General features: G+C 42.4%; 1 protein-coding gene across 11 annotated transcripts in view; it reads left to right on the forward strand.

The window, feature by feature from the left end:
- COBL (cordon-bleu WH2 repeat protein) overlaps positions 1–21,264 on the forward strand; it is a 242,375-nt gene that overhangs the window by 139,493 nt on the left and 81,618 nt on the right. For all 11 annotated transcript variants that reach the window (XM_074945231.1, XM_074945229.1, XM_074945230.1 and 8 more), the window contains one exon: positions 2,030–2,224. In XM_074945231.1, the coding sequence (XP_074801332.1) occupies positions 2,030–2,224 (195 nt within the window). The remainder of the gene's footprint in view (positions 1–2,029; positions 2,225–21,264) is intronic.

Here is a 21,264-nt window from a genome sequence, read left to right on the forward strand (position 1 = left end):
ATCAGCTGCCACCACATGCCAGTATTTTGTTTGATGTGATTTCTGCTCAGAACCTGCTGTGTATATTTATTCTTCCTTTCTTGTGGTCTCTTCTCTGAGCCATCCCAACTGTTGTGGAAGAAGATGTGCTGTCAAGCCAAGCAATTAAAAATAGTGTAAGTGTAGTGCTGGTGAAAGGTGCCAGAATGATGACCCCCCCGCCCCCCCCAAAAAGAGTAGTTCTCTATCCACAGAATAGATACAGCATGGGCAGCGACATTGCAAGCTTCCCCAGGTTGCTAATGTGTATGAGTCGTGAGCTGGAGCGTGCCATCATTTATGTGAGAAGATAGTTCATTATCTCTGCATCCTTGACCTTGTTGCTTAGATTGTCAGCTTGGATAACCTTTGTGTTGTCGACATATGTCTAGTAGGAAATGGATTCTGTTTTATTCTATGTAGGTTCTTTACCACCCTCATCAATGTAATATCGAAGCAGCCTTCCAGTACTGTGTTAAAGAATGTGACTAATATATATCATGTGGTGTTCATTTTCTCTCTTATCTTTTCCCCAGGGAGGAAATTGTGTGTTCAGTGCAGTGCTTTGGTAGTTTGCTTTTTCAGAAAACATAGTATGTCCGTGATGCTATGTATGTGTTTGAGTTTGAGAGGGGAAGGTTGAAGAAGTGTGCCTTGAACTTGGAGCAGAGGGTGGTGAGATTTGTGATGGTCCTTAGTCTCTATTGGTGTTTGTTCCATGACCTCAGACCAGCCCCCAAGAAAGCTCTGTCTCCTGCACAAATGATTTATACTTATGGTAGAAATTTCCATAGTGCTGAGGAGTGGAGTTGCTGACTATAATCCTCGTTCTGGAATTTTAGGTGATATTTCAATACTCTGGGTGAGACCATAAGGGATTGACATGTAACATGTTGCATGCAGTTCATGGTGGAAAAGAGATGGTCAAAAACATTTTCTTTTAATTTTGTGCATTTTTCCTCACTATTTACCATCAAAACTTCTGTAGATGAAAACAGAAAAAAATGATTGTCAAGTTTTGGAAAATATGTTTTCCAAGCAGCATTACAGCTGGTTAGAAAGTGGATGAAATGAAATTTCATGCATCAAAACTCATGAACATTTTCAAGAATTTTTGTTTTAATGACCAGTTGTGCGCATTTGTGTGTGTGTGTGTGTACAGCCCCCATTTCCAAATATAGAAATAGAGTCCTGATCGACAACCCAGTGGGAATTTTTCCATTGACTTCACTGAGCTTTGGATCCATCCCTAAGAGAAGCCATCTTACATCTAAACATTTTCATGCTATGCATTTAGAAACAGGCCCCAATGCTGCTCTGATCTAAACCTGTGTAAATCTAGTCAGCGGCGCTACTCTGGATCTGATTTGGTTCTTGCCTACACCTATGTAAATCAGAAATAACTCCATTCAAGTCAAAGGGAGTTATACTAGTGTAAAAGATGCATAGATGAGTAGAGAATCAGGCCTTCTGGATTTATACTGGCAGCAAAATTTGGCCCAAGATATAATTTGCAGCATGATGTATGGGCAGTTAAATATTTAATTCTGATTTAGAATAAAATATGTTCTCAGGAATCCTAAAGATTCCTTATTTATATTTTAAATGTGGCTTAAAATGTATTTGCCTGACCACAAAGATACAGAATTCACTTTCTAAGTATAAAGAGAAAGTCTTTTTAATTAAGTGGGAGCCTCCTGCTTTGATAAAGTTCCCAACTACGGTTCTATAAATTGTATTGGGGTTGACTGTTTCTTTCTAAATATTAATATAAGTTTAGTCTGTTGCAACTTTCACTCCCTTCTGAATGGGCTTACTATATGTCAGTTGATCTTTGAAAAATGTCCTTATATTGTACAGTTTGCAATGTGGCAAGTTTAGCAGGGGATTATACACAATCACTCAGAGCATTGTCTCAATTTAAGGGTAATTGGGTGTAATGGGTTTTTTTCTGCTTCTTCCTCATGGTCTTTAAAAAGTGATTGTGACCAAGTTATACATCTACTTACAGGGCTTTGCAACAGCTCCAAATTCCCCTTCAGTGAATTCACGTTCCATTACGCTGGGTCCATCGCTATCTCTTGGCAACATTTCAGGAATGACTGCCAACCCAGAAATTAAAAAACGCAGAGCACCTCCTCCACCAGTGGCAACACCCCTTTTGCAAACTGCGGAGACAAGTGGAGTGGCAAAGACAGCAATGCAGGTAAGAATGACATAAGGAAATGCAGAGTTGCTAAATGCACTGACTAGAGCCAATCCCTAAATGGAGTTAGAAATAAATCCCCTTGATTGGATGCTCTGGTCAGCCAGTGAAACTTTTCAATAACTCCAGTGAGGACTCTTGTTGAATGCTGTTGGAGCTTTGAATGTACTCACTCACCTCAATTGCTGGGCTCAACTGCCCCCCCTTCCTAAAGCTCCATTCTAACTCTGTCAGCACCCTTCTAATTAAGCTATTTTTTGTTGGGCTAAATCCTAAAAAGCCAAGGGCTGCTCTTCCGTAATAGAATTATCCAGAACTGATGTTATCATAGAATCATATCATAGAATATCAGGATTGGAAGGGACCCCAGAAGGTCATCTAGTCCAACCCCCTGCTCAAAGCAGGACCAATTCCCAGTTAAATCATCCCAGCCAGGGCTTTGTCAAGCCTGACCTTAAAAACCTCTAAGGAAGGAGATTCTACCACCTCCCTAGGTAACGCATTCCAGTGTTTCACCACCCTCTTAGTGAAAAAGTTTTTCCTAATATCCAATCTAAACCTCCCCCATTGCAACTTGAGACCATTACTCCTCGTTCTGTCATCTGCTACCATTGAGAACAGTCTAGAGCCATCCTCTTTGGAACCCCCTTTCAGGTAGTTGAAAGCAGCTATCAAATCCCCCCTCATTCTTCTCTTATGCAGACTAAACAATCCCAGCTCCCTCAGCCTCTCTTCATAAGTCATGTGCTCTAGACCCCTAATCATTTTTGTTGCCCTTCGCTGGACTCTCTCCAATTTATCCACATCCTTCTTGTAGTGTGGGGCCCAAAACTGGACACAGTACTCCAGATGAGGCCTCACCAGTGTCGAATAGAGGGGAACGATCACATCCCTCGATCTGCTCGCTATGCCCCTACTTATACATCCCAAAATGCCATTGGCCTTCTTGGCAACAAGGGCACACTGTTGACTCATATCCAGCTTCTCGTCCACTGTCACCCCTAGGTCCTTTTCCGCAGAACTGCTGCCTAGCCATTCGGTCCCTAGTCTGTAGCGGTGCATTGGATTCTTCCATCCTAAGTGCAGGACCCTGCACTTATCCTTATTGAACCTCATCAGATTTCTTTTGGCCCAATCCTCCAATTTGTCTAGGTCCTTCTGTATCCTATCCCTCCCCTCCAGCGTATCAACCACTCCTCCCAGTTTAGTATCATCTGCAAATTTGCTGAGAGTGCAATCCACACCATCCTCCAGATCATTTATGAAGATATTGAACAAAACCGGCCCCAGGACCGACCCCTGGGGCACTCCACTTGACACCGGCTGCCAACTAGACATGGAGCCATTGATCACTACCCGTTGAGCCCGACAATCTAGCCAGCTTTCTACCCACCTTATAGTGCATTCGTCTAGCCCATACTTCCTTAACTTGCTGACAAGAATACTGTGGGAGACCGTGTCAAAAGCTTTGCTAAAGTCAAGAAACAGAGCCTTGGTTCCGCCTCCAGTGCACAGGCCAGCACTGGTGTGCTGGAAGACGTATGCTGTTCTAGGTTATGTCCCCAACAAAATGGGAGGCAGATTATTATTCAATCTGTTTTCCGGTTTGCTTCCAGGACAGCACAGGTGCCTGTTGCCCCATTTGTGATGCTTGTGGCAAAGCCACAACTGACCCCTGAATAGACAATAAATACCTGGAGGAGGAAATTTTGCAACATAAAAACAATGGGACTGAACAGTGAATTATTATGCTGATGTTATTGCTGTTTGTTTTTATTTCTTAGGTTAATTTTAATGATAAGAATGAGCTGATGTGAGTAGTTATTGCAGGAGTTTACCCATCAGGTGATCAGAAAATAACAGTATTGTACTTTAAATGCCTTATCAGATACAAGGCTGTATAGACAGGGTTGCTATACCAAGGTCATGTCTACGCAGCAGAAGCTGTGCCCAGGCTAGCCTGCCTGAACTAGCTTAAATCTAGCTAGCGCCAGTAACAACAGCAGTGAAACCAGTGCAGCCTGGGCTTCAGTGCGAGTAGTACAAGCTCAGCACTCACTGTGGGTACATAATTGCTCCCTATCCTTCTGCAAAGCTCTCACTGCACTGTCTTCACTTGCTATTTCTACCTGTGTGAGGTAGATTCAGGTTAATTCGGGTAGACTAGCCCATGCACACACACATCACTTTCATTTGGTTCTCTTCCCCTTCCATTCTCTCTCTCTCTCACACACACACACCCCCACACCCACACACACACCCCCGACATTCCATGATTGATACCTATGATTGACAGTACCAAATTTCCCATTGTTATAGCTTTTCTGGTAAAAATGTGATATGTATGACATAACATTAAGATTTCTTCTAGAACGTGGATAGGTGTTTTTTACTAACATCCCTTCCCATGCATTTTACAGCAGCAACATACCTTGTGTTGCAGTATTTGGTGCATTGTGTATTTTTTTTAATTTCTTATGGCTTCCATGTTAATAAATAAGTTGATGCCCCTAAAATTAAACATTCATTATGTTCATGAAACATGGATATTTCTGAACAAATGTTATGGCATTTTATAAGAAGTTTACACAAGTATAATCACAATATAAAGGCTACACTGTTTCAAGCTTATCTTCATTTAATATGTCATTTACATTTTTTATTTTGGAGCACAGAAACCTTTTTAGCATGCTAACATTCCCAGTTTCAGTATTGTTTTCACATCACTAAAAGTACTGTTTTCTGGATTGTCTGGGAACTAATATTTCTGTTGTTTGTTGAAAGTGGACATACAATACATCAAGTTTGTTATACTTTTTTTCTTTAAAAGAAAAAAAATTGTAGAAGGAAAACAGATGCTTGATTGAATACGGATCATATATTTTCCATATAATAGTGGTAATTTGGGACACTAGAAATGTCTTTCCTAGTTTACAAAGTCAATAAAGTTGAAGTACTGTAGATTATCAGATCAATTGTTTGAGTTCATCTGAGTGCTTCTTTGTCCTATTTTTGATGGGGAAAGGACATCCCTATGAAAACAATTGTGCAGTTCAAGACCGCAAACATGGCTAATGTGCTTCTGAAGTGCCTTGTTTGGCAAGCTGTTCACAACCTGTACTGTAGAAGATGATCCAACATAACTGTAAGGAATCCAGCAGAAATGAACCAACAATTCCATGAAGCAGTTGAAACCTGAGAAAAAAGATTAGTTATTTGATGTTGCATGGTAAGGTAGCAACAAGAGCATTGTTTATACAGAAACGCAAACAGTACTAACCTTATCTACGTGCAGATTATCCAGTTTGCTGTGAAAATAGAATAAAAAATCTCAGGGTGTTAGTTTATTTCTATAGTTTATGGGAAAGAATTAACAAATGTATTTTTTTTTTTTAGGGAAGAACGTCAATTCCTTATTAATGGACTTCCTTCCATAAAAAGATAAGATGTTTGTTTAGAAATCTTTATTTATGTGCAACTGTTACTAACAGGAAGATCCTGCAAAAGGAGAACATGTTTATTTCCAGTGAAGCTAGCAGATTATTAGAAAATGAGAATGGTAGTGTTCTGAACTTGAAAAGGATTTTTATCTTTAAACTGAATCCGTTTCCCTAAAAGCGGTATAGAAAAATGATACTGGAGGCACAGCAAATAAACTTACCCTGACCCCCTTACCCACTATTTTTACCCACTATTAAGCTCTACGACATTTCATTTTTATAACAGTGTAGATAAATTAAGTGATGCATTTCTCATGTCTGTGCCTAGTGACTGCAATCTGTAACAGCCATATGCAATGAGATTGAAATATACCTCATTAATTCTTTAGATTTTCTTCAATCATTTTTTCCAGATAGTCAGATAACTGCTTGCTATGTAATGTAATCACATCTTGACTGCTGTCTCCATGGGTCTTACAATAATAGTTGACCTCTATGAGGGAAAGACCACTGGAATGACCTGCCAAACATTTGCCTTCCAAGACTGGCTCACAGGTAGTATTTTCTCCTCATCCCATTTTAAAAACCCCTACTAGAAAGTATTCATTTATATTCAGAGCACAATTAAGCAGTGTTCCAGACTGTGCAGAGCTTCCACTCAGTAGTTTACAGCGGGGGAGGATAAAGCCCAAGAAGGGAATCCAGTTGTCTCTTCCTTCAGGACATTTTTTGAAAGCATCTGCCAGTTGATGCAATTTATTATAATGCAAAGTCCACAAAAACATATTCTTTATAAGTATCGTCGTGAGCCAGGGATAAAATAGCAGTCCCAGCAGGGAATATAGAGGGTGGGATAGGCTGCCTCAGAAGCAGGGGAATCTTCCCCATCTTCAGTTCTGATATTGAGTTCACAGACCATTGAGATTAGTTTGCCAATTCATGCAAAGGCATTCTGTGAGGGCTCAGCAAAAGGTGAACCCCTTTTTCTAGCAGTTCCTGTACACACTCCAGAAACTTTAGTGATCCTTAATAGGGATGATGGAAGCGTTCAATGGTGGAATTTTCGAAATTTCAGTGACAAATATTCAAGCCTTTTTGTTTTGACCAGCTCTACCAATTAGGAAATATTATTTTATTTGTTATTGACTCAGAGCCCAAAATGTTCTAAGTGCTGAGCTAAATGCAAAATGAAAAATATCCATGCCCCAGAGAGCTTACGGTAGAAGAGAAGTGGGGAAAACTGGACACACAGGGAAATCCAGAGGAGCCAGCTATGACTGGGGTTCCCTTATGCTAAGCACTCTGCAAATACAGTCCCCGCCCCAAAGACTGTGCAGTCTAAATAGACAAGACAAACAAATTATGGGAGAAAGGTAGTACTATTACCCCACTGTATAGATGGTGAACTAAAGCACAGAGAGACTTGAGGGTATGTCTGTACTACAGCTGGGAGATGTAATTCCCAGCACGGGTAGATGTACATGCACTAGCTTTGTTTGAGCTAATGCACTGCAGGGTAGACGCCCATGTACAGTCCCACCCGACCCCCAGAGGTAAGTACTTGGGTGGTTAGCCTCAGCCTCTGGCCCAACCACGTTGTTATTTTAGGTGCTAGCTCAAGCAGAACTAGCATGTGCCTGTACACAAATTCAAGAAGCCTGGGAAACAAGCAGGGAGAACTGGAAGTCCTGGCACAGTCAAGGAATTATGATGTGATTGGAATAACAGAGACTTGGTGGGATAACTCACATGACTGGAGTACTGTCATGGATGGATATAAACTGTTCAGGAAGGACAAGCAGGGCAGAAAAGGTGGGGGAGTTGCATTGTATGTAAGAGAGCAGTATGACTGCTCAGAGCTCTGGTATGAAACTGCAGAGAAACCTGAGCATCTCTGGATTAAGGTTAGAAGCATGAGCAACAAGGGTGATGTCTTGGTGGGAGTCTGCTATAGACCACCAGATCGGGGGATGAGGTGGACAAGGCTTTCTTCCGGCAACTAATGGAAGTTACTAGATCGTAGGCTCTGGTTCTTATGGGAGACCTCAGTCACCCTGATATCTGCTGGGAGAGCAATACAGCAGTGCACGGACAATCCAGGAAGTTTTTGGAAAGTGTAGGGGACAATTTCCTGGTGCAAGTGCTGGAGGAACCAACTAGGGGCAGAGCTCTTCTTGACCTGCTGCTCACAAACCAGGGAGAATTAGTAGGGGAAGCAAAAGTGGATGGGAACCTGGGAGGCAGTGACCATGAGATGGTCGAGTTCAGGATCCTGACACAGGGAAGACAGGAGAGCAGCAGAATACAGACCCTGGACTTCAGAAAAGCAGACTTCGACAACCTCAGGGAACTGATGGGCAGGATCCCCTGGGAGAACAACATGAGGGGGAAAGGAGTCCAGGAGAGCTGGCTGTATTTTAAAGAATCTTATTGAGGTTACAGGCACAAACCATCCCGATGTGTAGAAAGAATAGTAAATATGGCAGGCGACCAGCTTGGCTTAGCAGTGAAATCCTTGCTGATCTTAAACACAAAGAAGCTTACAAGAAGTGGAAGATTGGACAAATGACCAGGGAAGAATATAAAAATATTGCTCGGGCATGCAAGAGTGAAATGAGGAAGGCCAAATCACACCTGGAGTTGCAGCTAGCAAAAGATGTTAAGAGTAACAAGAAGGATTTATACAGGTATGTTAGCAACAAGAAGGTCAATGAAAGTGTGGGCCCCTTACTTAATGGGGGAGGCAACCTAGTGACAGAGGATGTGGAAAAAGCTAATGTACTCAATGCTTTTTTTGCCTCTGTTTTCACAAACAAGGTCAGCTCCCAGACTACTGCACTGGGCAGCACAGCATGGGGAGGAGGTGACCAGCCCTCTGTGAAGAAAGAAGTGGTTCGGGACTATTTAGAAAAGCTGGGAGAGTAGGGATAGGCTACAGAGGGCCCTAGACAAATTAGAGGATTGGGCCAAAAGAAATCTGATGAGGTTCAACAAGGACAAGTGCAGAGTCCTGCACTTAGGACGGAAGAATCCCATGCACCGCTATAGACTAGAGACCCGAATGGCTAGGCAGCAGTTCTGCAGAAAAGGACCGAGGGGTTACAGTGGACAAGAAGCTGGGTATGAGTCAACAGTGTGCCCTTGTTGCTAAGAAGGCCAATGGCATTTTGGGCTGTATAAGTAGGGGCATTGCCAGCAGATCGATGAACGTGATCATTCCCCTCTATTCGACATTGGTGAGGCCTCATCTGGAGTACTGTGTCCAGTTTTGGGCCCCAAGCTACAAGAAGGATGTGGAAAAATTGGAAAGAGTCCAGCGGAGGGCAACAAAAATGATTAGGAGACTGGAACACATGACTTATGAGGAGAGGCTGAGGGAACTGGGATTGTTTAGTCTGCATAAGAGAAGAATGAGGGGGGATTTGATAGCTGCTTTCAACTACCTGAAAGGGGGTTCCAAAGAGGATGGATCTAGACTGTTCTCAGTGGTAGGAGATGACAGAACAAGGAGTAATGGTCTCAAGTTGCAGTCGGGGAGGTTTAGGTTGGATATTAGGAAAAGCTTTTTCACTAGGAGGGTGGTGAAACACTGGAATGCGTTACCTAGGGAGGTGGTGGAATCTCCTTCCTTAGAGGTTTTTAAGGTCAGGCTTGACAAAGCCCTGGCTGGGATGATTTAGTTGGGGATTGGTCCTGCTTTGAGCAGGGCGTTGGACTAGATGACCTCCTGAGCTCCCTTTCAAGCCTGATATTCTATGATCTGCCCATGCTGGGGGATTACACTTCCCCGAGGAAGTCTGGCAGAACTGGGTATTTAACCCAGAGCTCCTGCCTCTCTGTCCAGTGTCTTAATCACAAGATCTGTTTTTAAAAAAAAATTTGGTGCAGTTCATTTCATGTGGGCATTGCAGAAGAAATGAGTCTTTAGGAGGGACTTGAAGCAGAGAGTATAGTGAACTGGCAAACTAAGGTAAGAGGAGCATTCTGTGTGTCAGGGGGTGGGAAAAATACAGAGGTGGAAGCAGGAAAAGACCGTAAACAAGGCACTGAGGGCTTTGGGTAAGAGCCTTTTTACAATATGTAGATAGTTTATTCAACATGAAGTCTTAAGGTTTCAGGAAATAACAGCAAAAACAAAAAGGGACCCTTCAGCCACCTAATGTCAACCCCAAAAGCCACAAATGCAGTTTCTGTGGAATGTGCTATAGGCACCACATGCTGGTTCTCTTGCTGTGGATGTTTAAAAAAATGTTGTTTTTTCCTCTTTTTTTTTTTTTTAATCTGTTGTAGCTTGGTATCTGAGGTTTGTTGTTAGCTAGTTATGGCTCCCTTAAGGAGAGAGACAAATGAGGCAATATAACAGAGCAATTGGAAGTTCCAGTGTTCATTTCAGAGCATCTTTAATTTTATTCTAAATGAGGGTCCGCTCTTGCGTTGATGTATATTGGAATAGCACCGTTGTCTCCATATTCCACAGTGTTCCCTTGATTTAAACAGATTTTGCCATTTTTTCCTATGTTCCCAGGAATGTTTTGAGATTGCTACTGTTAGAAGTGAATTGATGTGAGTTTTGCCTTACTACTTCAGTTCCTTGCAGGCATCTCACTTAGGGCTTAATCGGGCAATACTGAAGTCAATGGGAGTTTTACTTCTGAATTATATGGGAGCAGGATCAGATCCTTAGGGGCAGAATATTAGGTCCCACTCCCTCAGACACTTAAGTGCATACTTAACATTACTCACATGAATAGTCCTGTTGACTGCAGTGGGAGTAAAGTTGGATATTTGTAAATGTTTGGAGGATCCAGGTCATAGAGAATCAATTTATTCACAGTATTGGTAGAAAGTTTTGTTTTCTCCTGTTTTTATGCCCTAAAGGAAAGGTTAGTCCTGAGATTAGTGTTGTGTAAACAAATGTAAATCAGACTGTGACAGGTTTCAGTCGGTCCTCCAAGCCCCTAGGGGGCGGTGGAGAGCTATGGTCCCACTGGCAGGCCTTGATCACACCTTTCGGGCACTGGGGAATTAGCAGGAAAGGTGTGCTGGCCAGAGTGCGCAGCACGCCCCTCAGGCAGGGGAGCGCCAGCACGAGTCGGCAGTGCGCGATTCTGCTACCCAAGGCGGGTTGGCCGGGGTAGGGGAACGCAGGCCCACCCAACTCCTCTGGGTTCCAGCCCAGGGCCCTGACAGCGGCGGGAGGAGAGGGTCCCGCCGCTGGGTCAGCGGGGAACCATCCGCGCCCGCTGACCAAACACACCCACCCCACGGTGCAGTTCTGCCCCGGGCTACTTCTTACCCGGTCTCTCCAGCGGGTCTCTCCGGTCCCTCCAGCTCATCCAGGTATTCCGCTGCTGGCAGCTCCAGCCCCCCTCTGTGTCAGGCTCACGCTGGCCTGGGTTACAGCCTGGCCCCTCCGGGTGCTCAGCGGCTGGCAGTCCTGGTCGCCACAGGCCGTCCTCCCGGTCAGGTTCCTTCTAGGTCAGGGCCTCCCGTGGGTCGGCAGCAGGATCGCGCGGGAGCAGCCAGCAGCCTGTGTCCGTCTCCCTCCCTGGTGCTCTCCCCACTGGGCAAAGGGCCCCCGCCCTTTGTACTTCCTGTCCCACCCCTCCCCTTCCGGGGATTGGCGTAAGCTTGGTCTGGCCCCACCCACTCAGGCCCAGAGGGTGGCTCTTTACCCTCTGGTTCAGAGGGGAGCCACCCTGGCTCCCTACACAGACCTTTGTAAAAATCTTTTCACGAGGAAGTGAAGTGGCTGCCTTTTTTTTTTAAGTGCCAGTTTTCTCCTAGAGACCTAGATAAGTGTACCTCAATATTTGCTGTCCACCTTTCAATAAATAGTGGGAAGTAGAAGTGCCCCAAAATACTAGAAATACTGAGGGAACACTATTTAGTTATCTAAGCCAATTGGCAAGTTCCTAACACTGACTTCTGTGATGGTTTTTTTAAAGCTTTTGGATGATGCTGTTGGAGACAGATGGCTTTTTAAGTATATGGTATTTCCAGCCCATTTTCTACTATCAGAAGTTCCACTCTCATCACTGTTGTGGGATACCAATGCTGCTGAGATAGCGAGTTGCATGGTTAAACAGTCAGTGCTTGGTGGCCTTATCATTCCATTCATGGGGATGCCCTAACTTGTAAAAAGCCAGTTGATCCACAACAGAAGCATCCATTTTCTGTTTTTAAAAAAATCAGTACAAATAAATACCAGTGCATGGGGCCAGATCTTTGGCCACCCTCTGGTGCCCAGCCTTGTGGGCATGACTAAAAACAGAGGTGATTGTCTGCTGCCAGAATGGTACCTTGGGGGCCAAAGAAGATGGGTCCAAGTTAGAGCTTCTCTGAGGATGCTTTAATGTACATTAAAAATGGCCAGCCTTGGATTAGGGGACTTAAAGTCTCCTTTGTCTCTTCCGACTTGGGGCCCTGGTCTGATGGGAGATAGATGAGACCCGAGGGATAAGCCCATGTTCTTTATTTTTATATGTACAATCCAGGGAAAGGGCTAAGATTCTCTGAGGACATCAGTGACTATTCTGTGCACATATCTAGGACAGCTATGGCACAAAATGAAGTACCACCACTGCTGGCCCAAAGAATTTCCCAAGCCCTACACTTGTGGGGTCCAGTCCCTATTGGTACTCCTTCTAGGTATCCCCTTCCTGTACTGGAGACCATAGGCCAAATTCATCCCATTCTATGACCCTGAAGAAGTCCAGCTGCTGGACTGGGTTCCAGGACCAGCACAGCGGCAGGGGTAGAGGAGGGCCCTGAGTTGGAAGGACACATCAACCACCTCAGCAGCTCCATACAGATTACTAAGGAAACATAGCTCCAGGCTTTATTTCCTCTACCATAGATATCCACATCGCAGGGGATCCCAACTGCAGCTGTGGCCAGAGGAGGCACTGGTAGCACAGCTCCACTGGAGCCAAGCTGCTGGGGGCAGAGCTGGGACACTAGAGTCAGAGTCGATGCACAGGGCCTCTGGATGAGCCTCATCTTTTATGGGATCCTCTGAATTCTGAAAGTGCCAATGGTTGTGGGACCAGAACAATTTGGGGGAAGGGAAAAAGCAAATGTTTCCTCCCTCATTAGGCCACCTTAAACAAATATTACTGTGGTAGGGGATACTCTGGGCCCGTGAGTGTTTTTGTTTTTTGTATTCTGTCTTGTTGTTTAATAGTGCACTTAAATGGCTACAATTAGGACTTGGAAGTTACTGCCCTCTCAAGTGAATATGGGACAGTTACCCTAGCGTTGGGTGCATGCTCAGCAAGCCAGCTGCGTACTAGTCACACAACAAAGTCAATTTTGTCAACCACAGAACACATTAAGGTTCAAGTGTTTTGTTTTAAATATTTTAATGTTAAAAGAAGGAAAAGAAATGGGATGGGAGAGACGTGGGTGTGCATAAGGTATGCTAGCAGTGAGAGCTAGCATGTGTAAGACAGAACCATTGGAAGTATTAATGTCTTATACATTGAACCAGATTTTCAGAAATGGACTCTAAATTTGCATTCCCTAGATAGACATACCATTAGAGCACCTTCTGCTATTCCCCACAGGTATTCTTAGAGCACCAGATGCTATCTTGCTCCAGCCCCTGCTGAGGTTCTCAACTGTTTTTCAAAAGGTTCAGCAAAAGCCTTGCTTGCTGAACAACAGCAGAGCATTGATCCTAGCTTCTCTTTGGAGATGGGGACTGGGTTGCAGGATTTGACCTCTTTCTCCACAATTTTCTTGGACTCCCAGAAGCCACTGCTTCAGGAAGATGTATGGGAAATACCCAGAGGGAGGTGCAGATGCAGTGTCATAGAACCGGACAAGTGTGGATACGGAGCAAAATTGCAACTGAATGGGAATGGCTAGTGTAGATACGTGGCACAGTTGGCATTTGCTATGCACCAGTGCTATCCCACCTGTTCAGTTAACATCTGTTCTGTTCACTAATGTAGACACTGCAAGAATGTAGGGTAAAATGCAGTCTGTTTTCTGCTATATCCAGCACACCGTGTCGTAAGTTTCCCTTGGACAATCTTTAGAACCATATTTAGCAAGAGGGAATTTCCAGTCTCTTTAGGATCAAGCTGATGGTCAATTTTACATTTCCTCAAATGACAACAGTGATGATATTTGTTTAGTCTTTGTTTTGCTATGCTATGGGAGTGAAGGGTTTATGTCGTGAGTGTTTTTTCCCTTAATTTTCTACCTTATTCTGTATAATTTTCTGCTTTGGATCAAGGTCATGAATAGTTCAGTGTTGGAAACAGATTCCAGTTGTATCCCATGTTACCAAGGAGCCCTTAATTCAACAAAAGGGATGGGTGGATTCCAATCAATTATCTTCCTTTTGTAGGTTACACCTAAGTCAAAAACATCATCACAGTTATCAAAGTGCAGGCGTATGTTTTTATCTCCCTTGAGGAAGGGAGGTTTCTTTTGACTCAAAGTTTTTGTGGGTCAGGTCTTCTCAACCTTTGTCTCATGACACATTTCCTTTCTTCTTTCAGCATGTTGTGAATGTTTTTTTCTGTGGAGCATCCAGAAGACATTTCATTTTCTGAGTCAGGATGCAGTGAATCAGGTTCTGCAATAGGAAAAAACTGTTTTTCAAAATACGTCTTTCCCTGCATCTTCTAGATTAGTTTCCAGCTTTTATACATTTCCTAGGGACAGGAAAACAAAATTGGTTCCCAAGGAGAAAAGAGCACTTGGCTTCTTTTCGTCAATGTGACTTTCAAAGAAAGTTAAAAATCTGGTTCCTGTCTTTTCTTGTTTTCTTCTTCTCTATGGTGTATAAAGAAGTGGGTTTGTTTTCTTTTTAGAAGTTCTTTTGCCTTTATTTATTACTTTAGGAATATCAGGAATATCACCCTTTGGTGTTCCCTGATTTTACTCTAGGACTTGTTGGAGCTCTCAGAAAATCGATATTGCTAACTCACATTTTAAATATATTAACCAAAAGTAGAGGGCTGTTGAAACTTTAACAAAGACACCCTTTCTCCAAAATGTTCATTAGCCATTGAACTTAAGTCATTAACATCAAACAGAAAAAAAACCCATACTCTTGGAAAAGTAAATAAATAAAAGTGCCACTGTACTCTTATTGAAAGACTGAGGACTGGGTCTCAACCAAAACATGACACTTTTGACAACACTGTAACTTTGCTGAGGAATTTATTCCAATACTTATTCTTTGAGTACCATCTAATCACCAACACTATTTGTAACACCTTGAATTTTCTTGGTAATCTCCCCAGTAGTCGTAGTTGTAACCCTGCTTTAAATGGTTTTGGGTAATATGGATATGTTTTTAGGGTCTAAATGCTTATAAGGTCCATACCTGGGGGCCAAAGACATATCACCTTTTAGAGCTCCTGGGAGGGCAGGAAGAACAAAGCCACTGAGCCACCCTGTTACAAGATACACCACTCTGTTCTCAATCTGCCTTCTGCCACTGGGCTCCTTGGCACTAGCCTCATGGGTATGTCTACACTGCAATTGGGAGAGTGTGCCTCCCAGCCCAGGTAGGCAGACGTGCCAGCTTGGCTTGAGCTGGCACTAAGATTAGCAATGTGAATGCTGCGGCACCAGCAGGGACTCAGGCTAGACACTTGCACTCAGGCCCACGAGATATTCCAGAATAGGCCCATAATGGAGATTCCCCACATTCAACCTGTCATTCCTAGTTAGACATTTGCACTACTTTTTCTGCTTGTTTTGTCAGGGAGGGAGTTTGGTCTCTTGTCACGAGTCCTTGTGGGGCATGCAGCAAGGTTGGGGATGGGGGAGGGCTGTTGCACTCCTCTACAAGTCTGAGTTGAGGCTCTTAGGAGCAAGTTAAGTGAAGCACACAGTGGTAGTAAGTTTCAAGCCCTCCATTCTCTTGTCTGACTGCAAGTTAGAATAAAAATAGGTCGAATGCTGTTGGAGAATGCTACGGAGGCACTTATCTACACATTCCTCTCCTAGGATCTGAACCCACACCCACTGGGCTCTATCCAGTAGCACCATTCCCACTGACTTCACTGGAGTGACCCATTAGTTCTTTGTTTCACTAGGCAGGAGCAGCTTGGCAGCCATGCAGCAAGACTTTCATTAATGCAATATCAGATACCTTTGCATTCCTAGTCCTGCTCATCAGGGATTTTTTTTTTTTTTTTTGGTTTTTGTCCTCTGCTCATAAGTATAAAACTCCACACTTGCACACTGTGGGCTGAAGCTCTGTTACGTGTAAATGGTCCTTTAAGGAATAACTGCATCCCCAATGTGAATTTTTACACCAAACAATTTAAAGCAACTTTGACAGGTGTGCAGCTGTAAATCTCCTGGCATTAGAACTGCATTATTCAGGACATGATGAACTTGTACAGTGCAGATCTAATAGCTGGTGCTTAGAGAATAAGAGTGATGTTTCTAACCTGTCAGAATACACTGGGGCAAATTCATCCCTGGTGAAACTCCACTGGCTTCAATGGAGTTAAACCAGAGATGAGTTTAGATTTAATTAAACCAGTTCTGTGAGAGTGTTGGACAGTGGTTTATTCTAGAAAATCTAAATGACCAGGTGAGAAATGATTTTGCAACTGAAAATTGTAATATAAACTCAAAATTGTAACTATCTAGGGTTTTTAAAATTTTGCTATTCATAATCTTCTGCTATAAAAGCCAGTCTTAAACTTGTTTTCCTCATCAGCCATTAAACTGTGGGAAGAAATAAATCAACTGAATTTTGCAACAGTTACCAATCATAAATCTGCGAGTTTTATCTACCTAATATTTCTGCTGGATTTGTACCGGACTATAATGACCCCACTACACAATCCATTATCAAAATGTACTAGAACTCATTTGTAGAAAACAATAGCATGAAGTAAAGGAGGACTGAGGTCCTTACAATGACGTCTTTTGGGCATTCTCCTAAGGTAATGGCTATGGAATTAGAACACAGAATAATTAATTTCTAATTTGAAACTTTTGTTCCTCTCTCCTTAAAGAGCTTTAAGTACACCATTCAGATAGCCGAATGAGAAGTATCCAAAGATACAAGCTTGTTCTATTCATGTCTGAGAAGATAATGTTCATGTGGTAAATATGAAATCAACTGATAGCACTTAACATTTGCTACACACTCATAAAGCATAATTTAACTAGACAGCTATGCTGTGATTCTGCTAATGATGCAAGCACCAAATTAAAATAAAAGGGAGAAAAATGCCATGACAGCTAAAGACATGTAATGCACTTCTGAGAGTGGTCGCATTTAGACTGGGAAACATATGGAGGGCTGACAGGACTGTTAGCAGAGGGAGTGATTTGGCCCAATTTTGTAAAAAAGAAAAAAATGATCCCTAAGTATAATGAATTCTGGGCCTTTACATACATATTCAATCATAAACTAAAATGTATAAGCTCTTTAAAATAAAAGTTATCAAAGGCTACTAGCATAATGATTTATATTAAATCTCTCTAGCGCTTGTGAATATATTTTCTTAACATCTTCTAAGAGTGCCAGTTGTGTACTATTCAAGTGGAATATGTACTTATGACATAATTCTCTTCGCTGTAAATCTGAGTTTCCATAGTGTGAATCCAAATTTCCACCCATCCTTTCCTGATCTCCTGCTGTTACAGAGTAATTTTGCTAGCAGCGAGTGTCCAATTTATAAAAGCAAAATTGCAGAAAGTGTTCTAATAATATTTTCCATTTTATTCAAGCAGCTTCTTCCCTAGTAACTTTTGTGTCCCCTTTTTTGGTCTCGTTTGTCCCATCGTTTTAAATAGGTTAAAATGTCCCAGTATGAAGAGCCAATTAAAAAATCCCAACTTCCTCAGTCCCAAGGCAATTAAGGGTCATTGATTTGCTTCTGAAATTTGGCACGGATGAATTCGGATGTTATTGTGAGAGTTCAAGTGAAGATTTAGGGCTAGATTATGGCCCAAGCTGCATCGCTGCATAGAGGTGCAAAAGGGAGTAAAACTTCCTCTGCGCTGGCCCTGTGTGGATCAGTCTTGCAACCCTGTCTTAGTCCAAACTCCCATTCAGTGTATTGGGAAATGAACACAGGTACTTACCTTTTGAACACTCCCTTCCAAATGATTGGTTATGTCAACTGTGTTCCACTTCATAGCTTTAGATTTTAAAGTAGTAGTCAGACATTTATGATAAAAAACGAAAGGAAGAAAGTCCTTCCTCCCTGTGGTTTTTACAGCATTTCACTATACAAATGTTTACTTTTGAAATTAAGAGTTTAGTGCAATTTGCAAAATATGCCCAGGAAAAAAAACCATTAATCTACCCAGTGGAGAAAAACATGGGCAACGTCAGTTGAATTCAGTGGTGGCTTAGGTTCAACAGCGGGTGTAAATTAGGGCTAGCTTGTGCAAAGTGCTGTGTGCCCTGCCCTCATATCACGTAAAGTTAATGAGCATTGAAGGCCCTGCAGCTTTCCTATTGGCTTCTGCAAGCTGGGTTATGTAAGACTCCTACCCTGTCAATCACATAGTTCCAGAACACCCATCCACTCACCCATTATACCTGCCCAGTCCTGGAATGTGGTAGGAGCTCTCAACTCCAACTGAAGTCAGTGGAAGTTGGGGGCTTTCAATATATCACAGAAGCACATGCAGTTTTAATTTACATAAAAAGACTATGGCCTAATTAATGGAGCACTGGATTGGGGCTCAGGATATCTGGGTTCCAGTGGCCTACAGAGTGACCTTGGGCAAGTCATTTCACTTCCCTGTGCCTCCATTTTCACATTATGTAAAATGGGGATAATAATAGTGACCTCTTTTGTTAAGTGCTTTGAGATGCACTGATGAAAAGCGCTATTTAAGATGTAGTTACTGTTGTTTTATTATTTGGATGCCTCAAGTGGAGAATTCACCCCATGTCATCAAAAATCATGTGTGAATACAGGATTTGTTAAGAGTGGGGTTTGAAAGGAAGGACTCTGATTTGAAATAGGAGTTAATAAAACAGCACTTTTATTTACTTACTAGAAAACATACAGATTGGAAGCTTAGAATTCAAATTATTTGTACGAAGTCTCTTTGGGAATATCATCTCCCTCCCCCTCCCCCCCCCCATTGACAGCATTCCTAGTCTTTCACAATTGTGAAACTGCTTCTGGCTGAGCGTTCACGGAGCAACTACCAACTGTTTCAAAACAAACTATGCTACCTGTCTTGGGAATAATACCATAATTTACCATCTGGTGATATCATGATAGAATCACTTGACCTCCACATGTGGTCTCCGTCAAGTACTTCCTTAAAAGCTGGCAAGACAGTCAGCACCCGAACATACTGTTCTGTGCAAGCCTGCAATTTGGCAAGGTTGCAACATTTAGTAAATAAAGTAAATTTCATCTGGCTTGCCTGTCACACAGACAAATGGCATATGCTGATGTCATGTTCAGTTTAAACTCTCATTAGAAAGAAAATGTATCAAATAATTATTAATCTCTGTTGGGCAAAGTATTTGTGGACATTAGATAGACAACTATAAAATAAATAATTTTAAGCAGCAAAAGCTCTTAAGAAGTGGCAACCAGTCAATGGGGGGAAATGATTATGTCCTTGCTCTGTTTTATAAAATATAAGCTTATTTCTATAAGAGACCCCATTTTCTCTCTAATTTTCATCCTTCGCTCCACTGATGTAAATATTTTGATTTTTAAAAGGAAAGAAATATACCAAAGAGTGATTTTCTGGAAGACTAAACTAGATAGGGGCGTGCTTGTAATTTAGATAGTGGCTTTGCATACAGGTTATTTTTTAACCAAATAAGTAAGCAGGAAGAATATCCCCGAATGAATGCAGTCCAATAGTCAGAGTTCTCAAGCTGGTTAGAACTCTGAATTGTTTCTCGTTTAAATTAATCCACATTCTTTTCTTTAACATAAAGTCCCCACTTCAGGCTCTTTGGGTGATTACAGCATTAGTCTTTCACCTCTGTAAAGATTTCTTCATTTAGGTTCCAGGAGAAAATAAGCTGGTCTCATCCTAGTTGCAGTTCGCGCACACCATTCAAACACATTGCATCTTGACAAAGAAACGCTGTAGAATTATGCATAAGAGTACGCTGCTGGAAGTCTAAGACATGCCCAGGGTCGGAATAGCAATAGTAGGATACACGAGCAAAGCAATGTGGGAAAGTGTCATTTTAGAAAAGGCTACCCTTACACTACTAGTATGCACTGTACACTAGAGACTTATCGAACTATATTTTGTAATAAGTCACAACTTTCTGATGGGATCTCATTGTGGTGTGTTAACCCTTTCTTATTTTCCAAAGACTTTGTAATGAGGGACTTGTTGCTTTCCTTCATTTTGTACTCGGGGAAGGAAGCTATGTTATGGAAATAGCCAGGGAATAATGGAAGGAGGTGGTTTAGCTTCATTGCAGGCTCGCTCTCAATTCCAGGCTAGCTCCTTCATAAACATTCTGTGCAGCTGTAGCTCACTGGGCTGGGAAGGGAAGTTTCAGGGGCAGGGTGTGGTGGAGCTGGTGTGGGGCCAGGCCTGTTCTCCTCCAAACCTGGCAGACTTCTGAGAAGAAATCCCATCTGGGTCTTAGTGATGTTCCAAGCAATAGTAACTCATTTTGTCTTCCCAGTGGGAGAGGAAGGGCTGAAACACAAGGAGGCATGGATAGCGTAGCGCCAGGGTGACCTCTACTGCCAAGGGCAGGAACTGAGGAGCACCAGGAAAGGGCTGCTCCCTGTACTACTGCCCCAAGCTTCACAGGATTGCAGTCTGGTGTCCCCCTAGAGCCTAGGATTTACAGGCCATACTCCTTTTCTCCAGCACAAGTTTGAAAACATTCTCCCTCAGAGGGCCAACAAGAGAGAAAACTATGAGATGAATCTCCTGGATTTTCCAGGTGGTTTTCCCCTCCTTCGGGTTCTTCTGTGGAAAGGTGGAGATAGTCCTTCCCAGGGAGAATGGAATCTGTCAAATTAACGTCTTTTCCCCAACAATCTCCTGTTCTTAAAAAAAAAAAAAAAAAAAAAAAAGTCATAATCCAAAATCTAACACTAAAAAGGAAATATAATCCTTATGCCCATATCTTCCACTCTGACCTTGCACATCTGACCTGTAGCACTATATGCCTAGATCAAGCCAAAACAATTAGCCCTTACTCAATTTATTCACAATTTATTAGAAGAAAAAATAAGTCACAGTCCTTCACATTATGTGCTTGTCTGATCACAGAATCAAAGTTGTTTAGTTTAAAAAAACATGTTTTTGTTTTCCAAAGTATTGTCCACACAAACTAATCAAATGACTGCAAATGTAAAATGCCCAACTGAAAAATGGTATACACTGTTTTGAGGGTTTTTTGTAATAATCAATCCCCTCCCCCACACCCAATCTAACATATTACAGGAAGAGTGCACCTTAGTAGCAAATCAAACTTTGTTTTTTTTGTTTTTTTTAAAGAGATGATCTGTGAGTGTTTGGGGTTTCTTCCTCTTTCTAGATGAAGACAGCAATGAAGAGGATTACATTGTACTCAGAGAAACAGAGGAAATTCAATTCTCTTGCCAAAACAAACATCCGTGGACTTGTGTAGTCTACACATTTCAG

The sequence above is a fragment of the Natator depressus genome, chromosome 2 (assembly GCF_965152275.1).
Source record: "Natator depressus isolate rNatDep1 chromosome 2, rNatDep2.hap1, whole genome shotgun sequence".
NCBI classification, from domain to species: Eukaryota; Metazoa; Chordata; order Testudines; family Cheloniidae; genus Natator; species Natator depressus.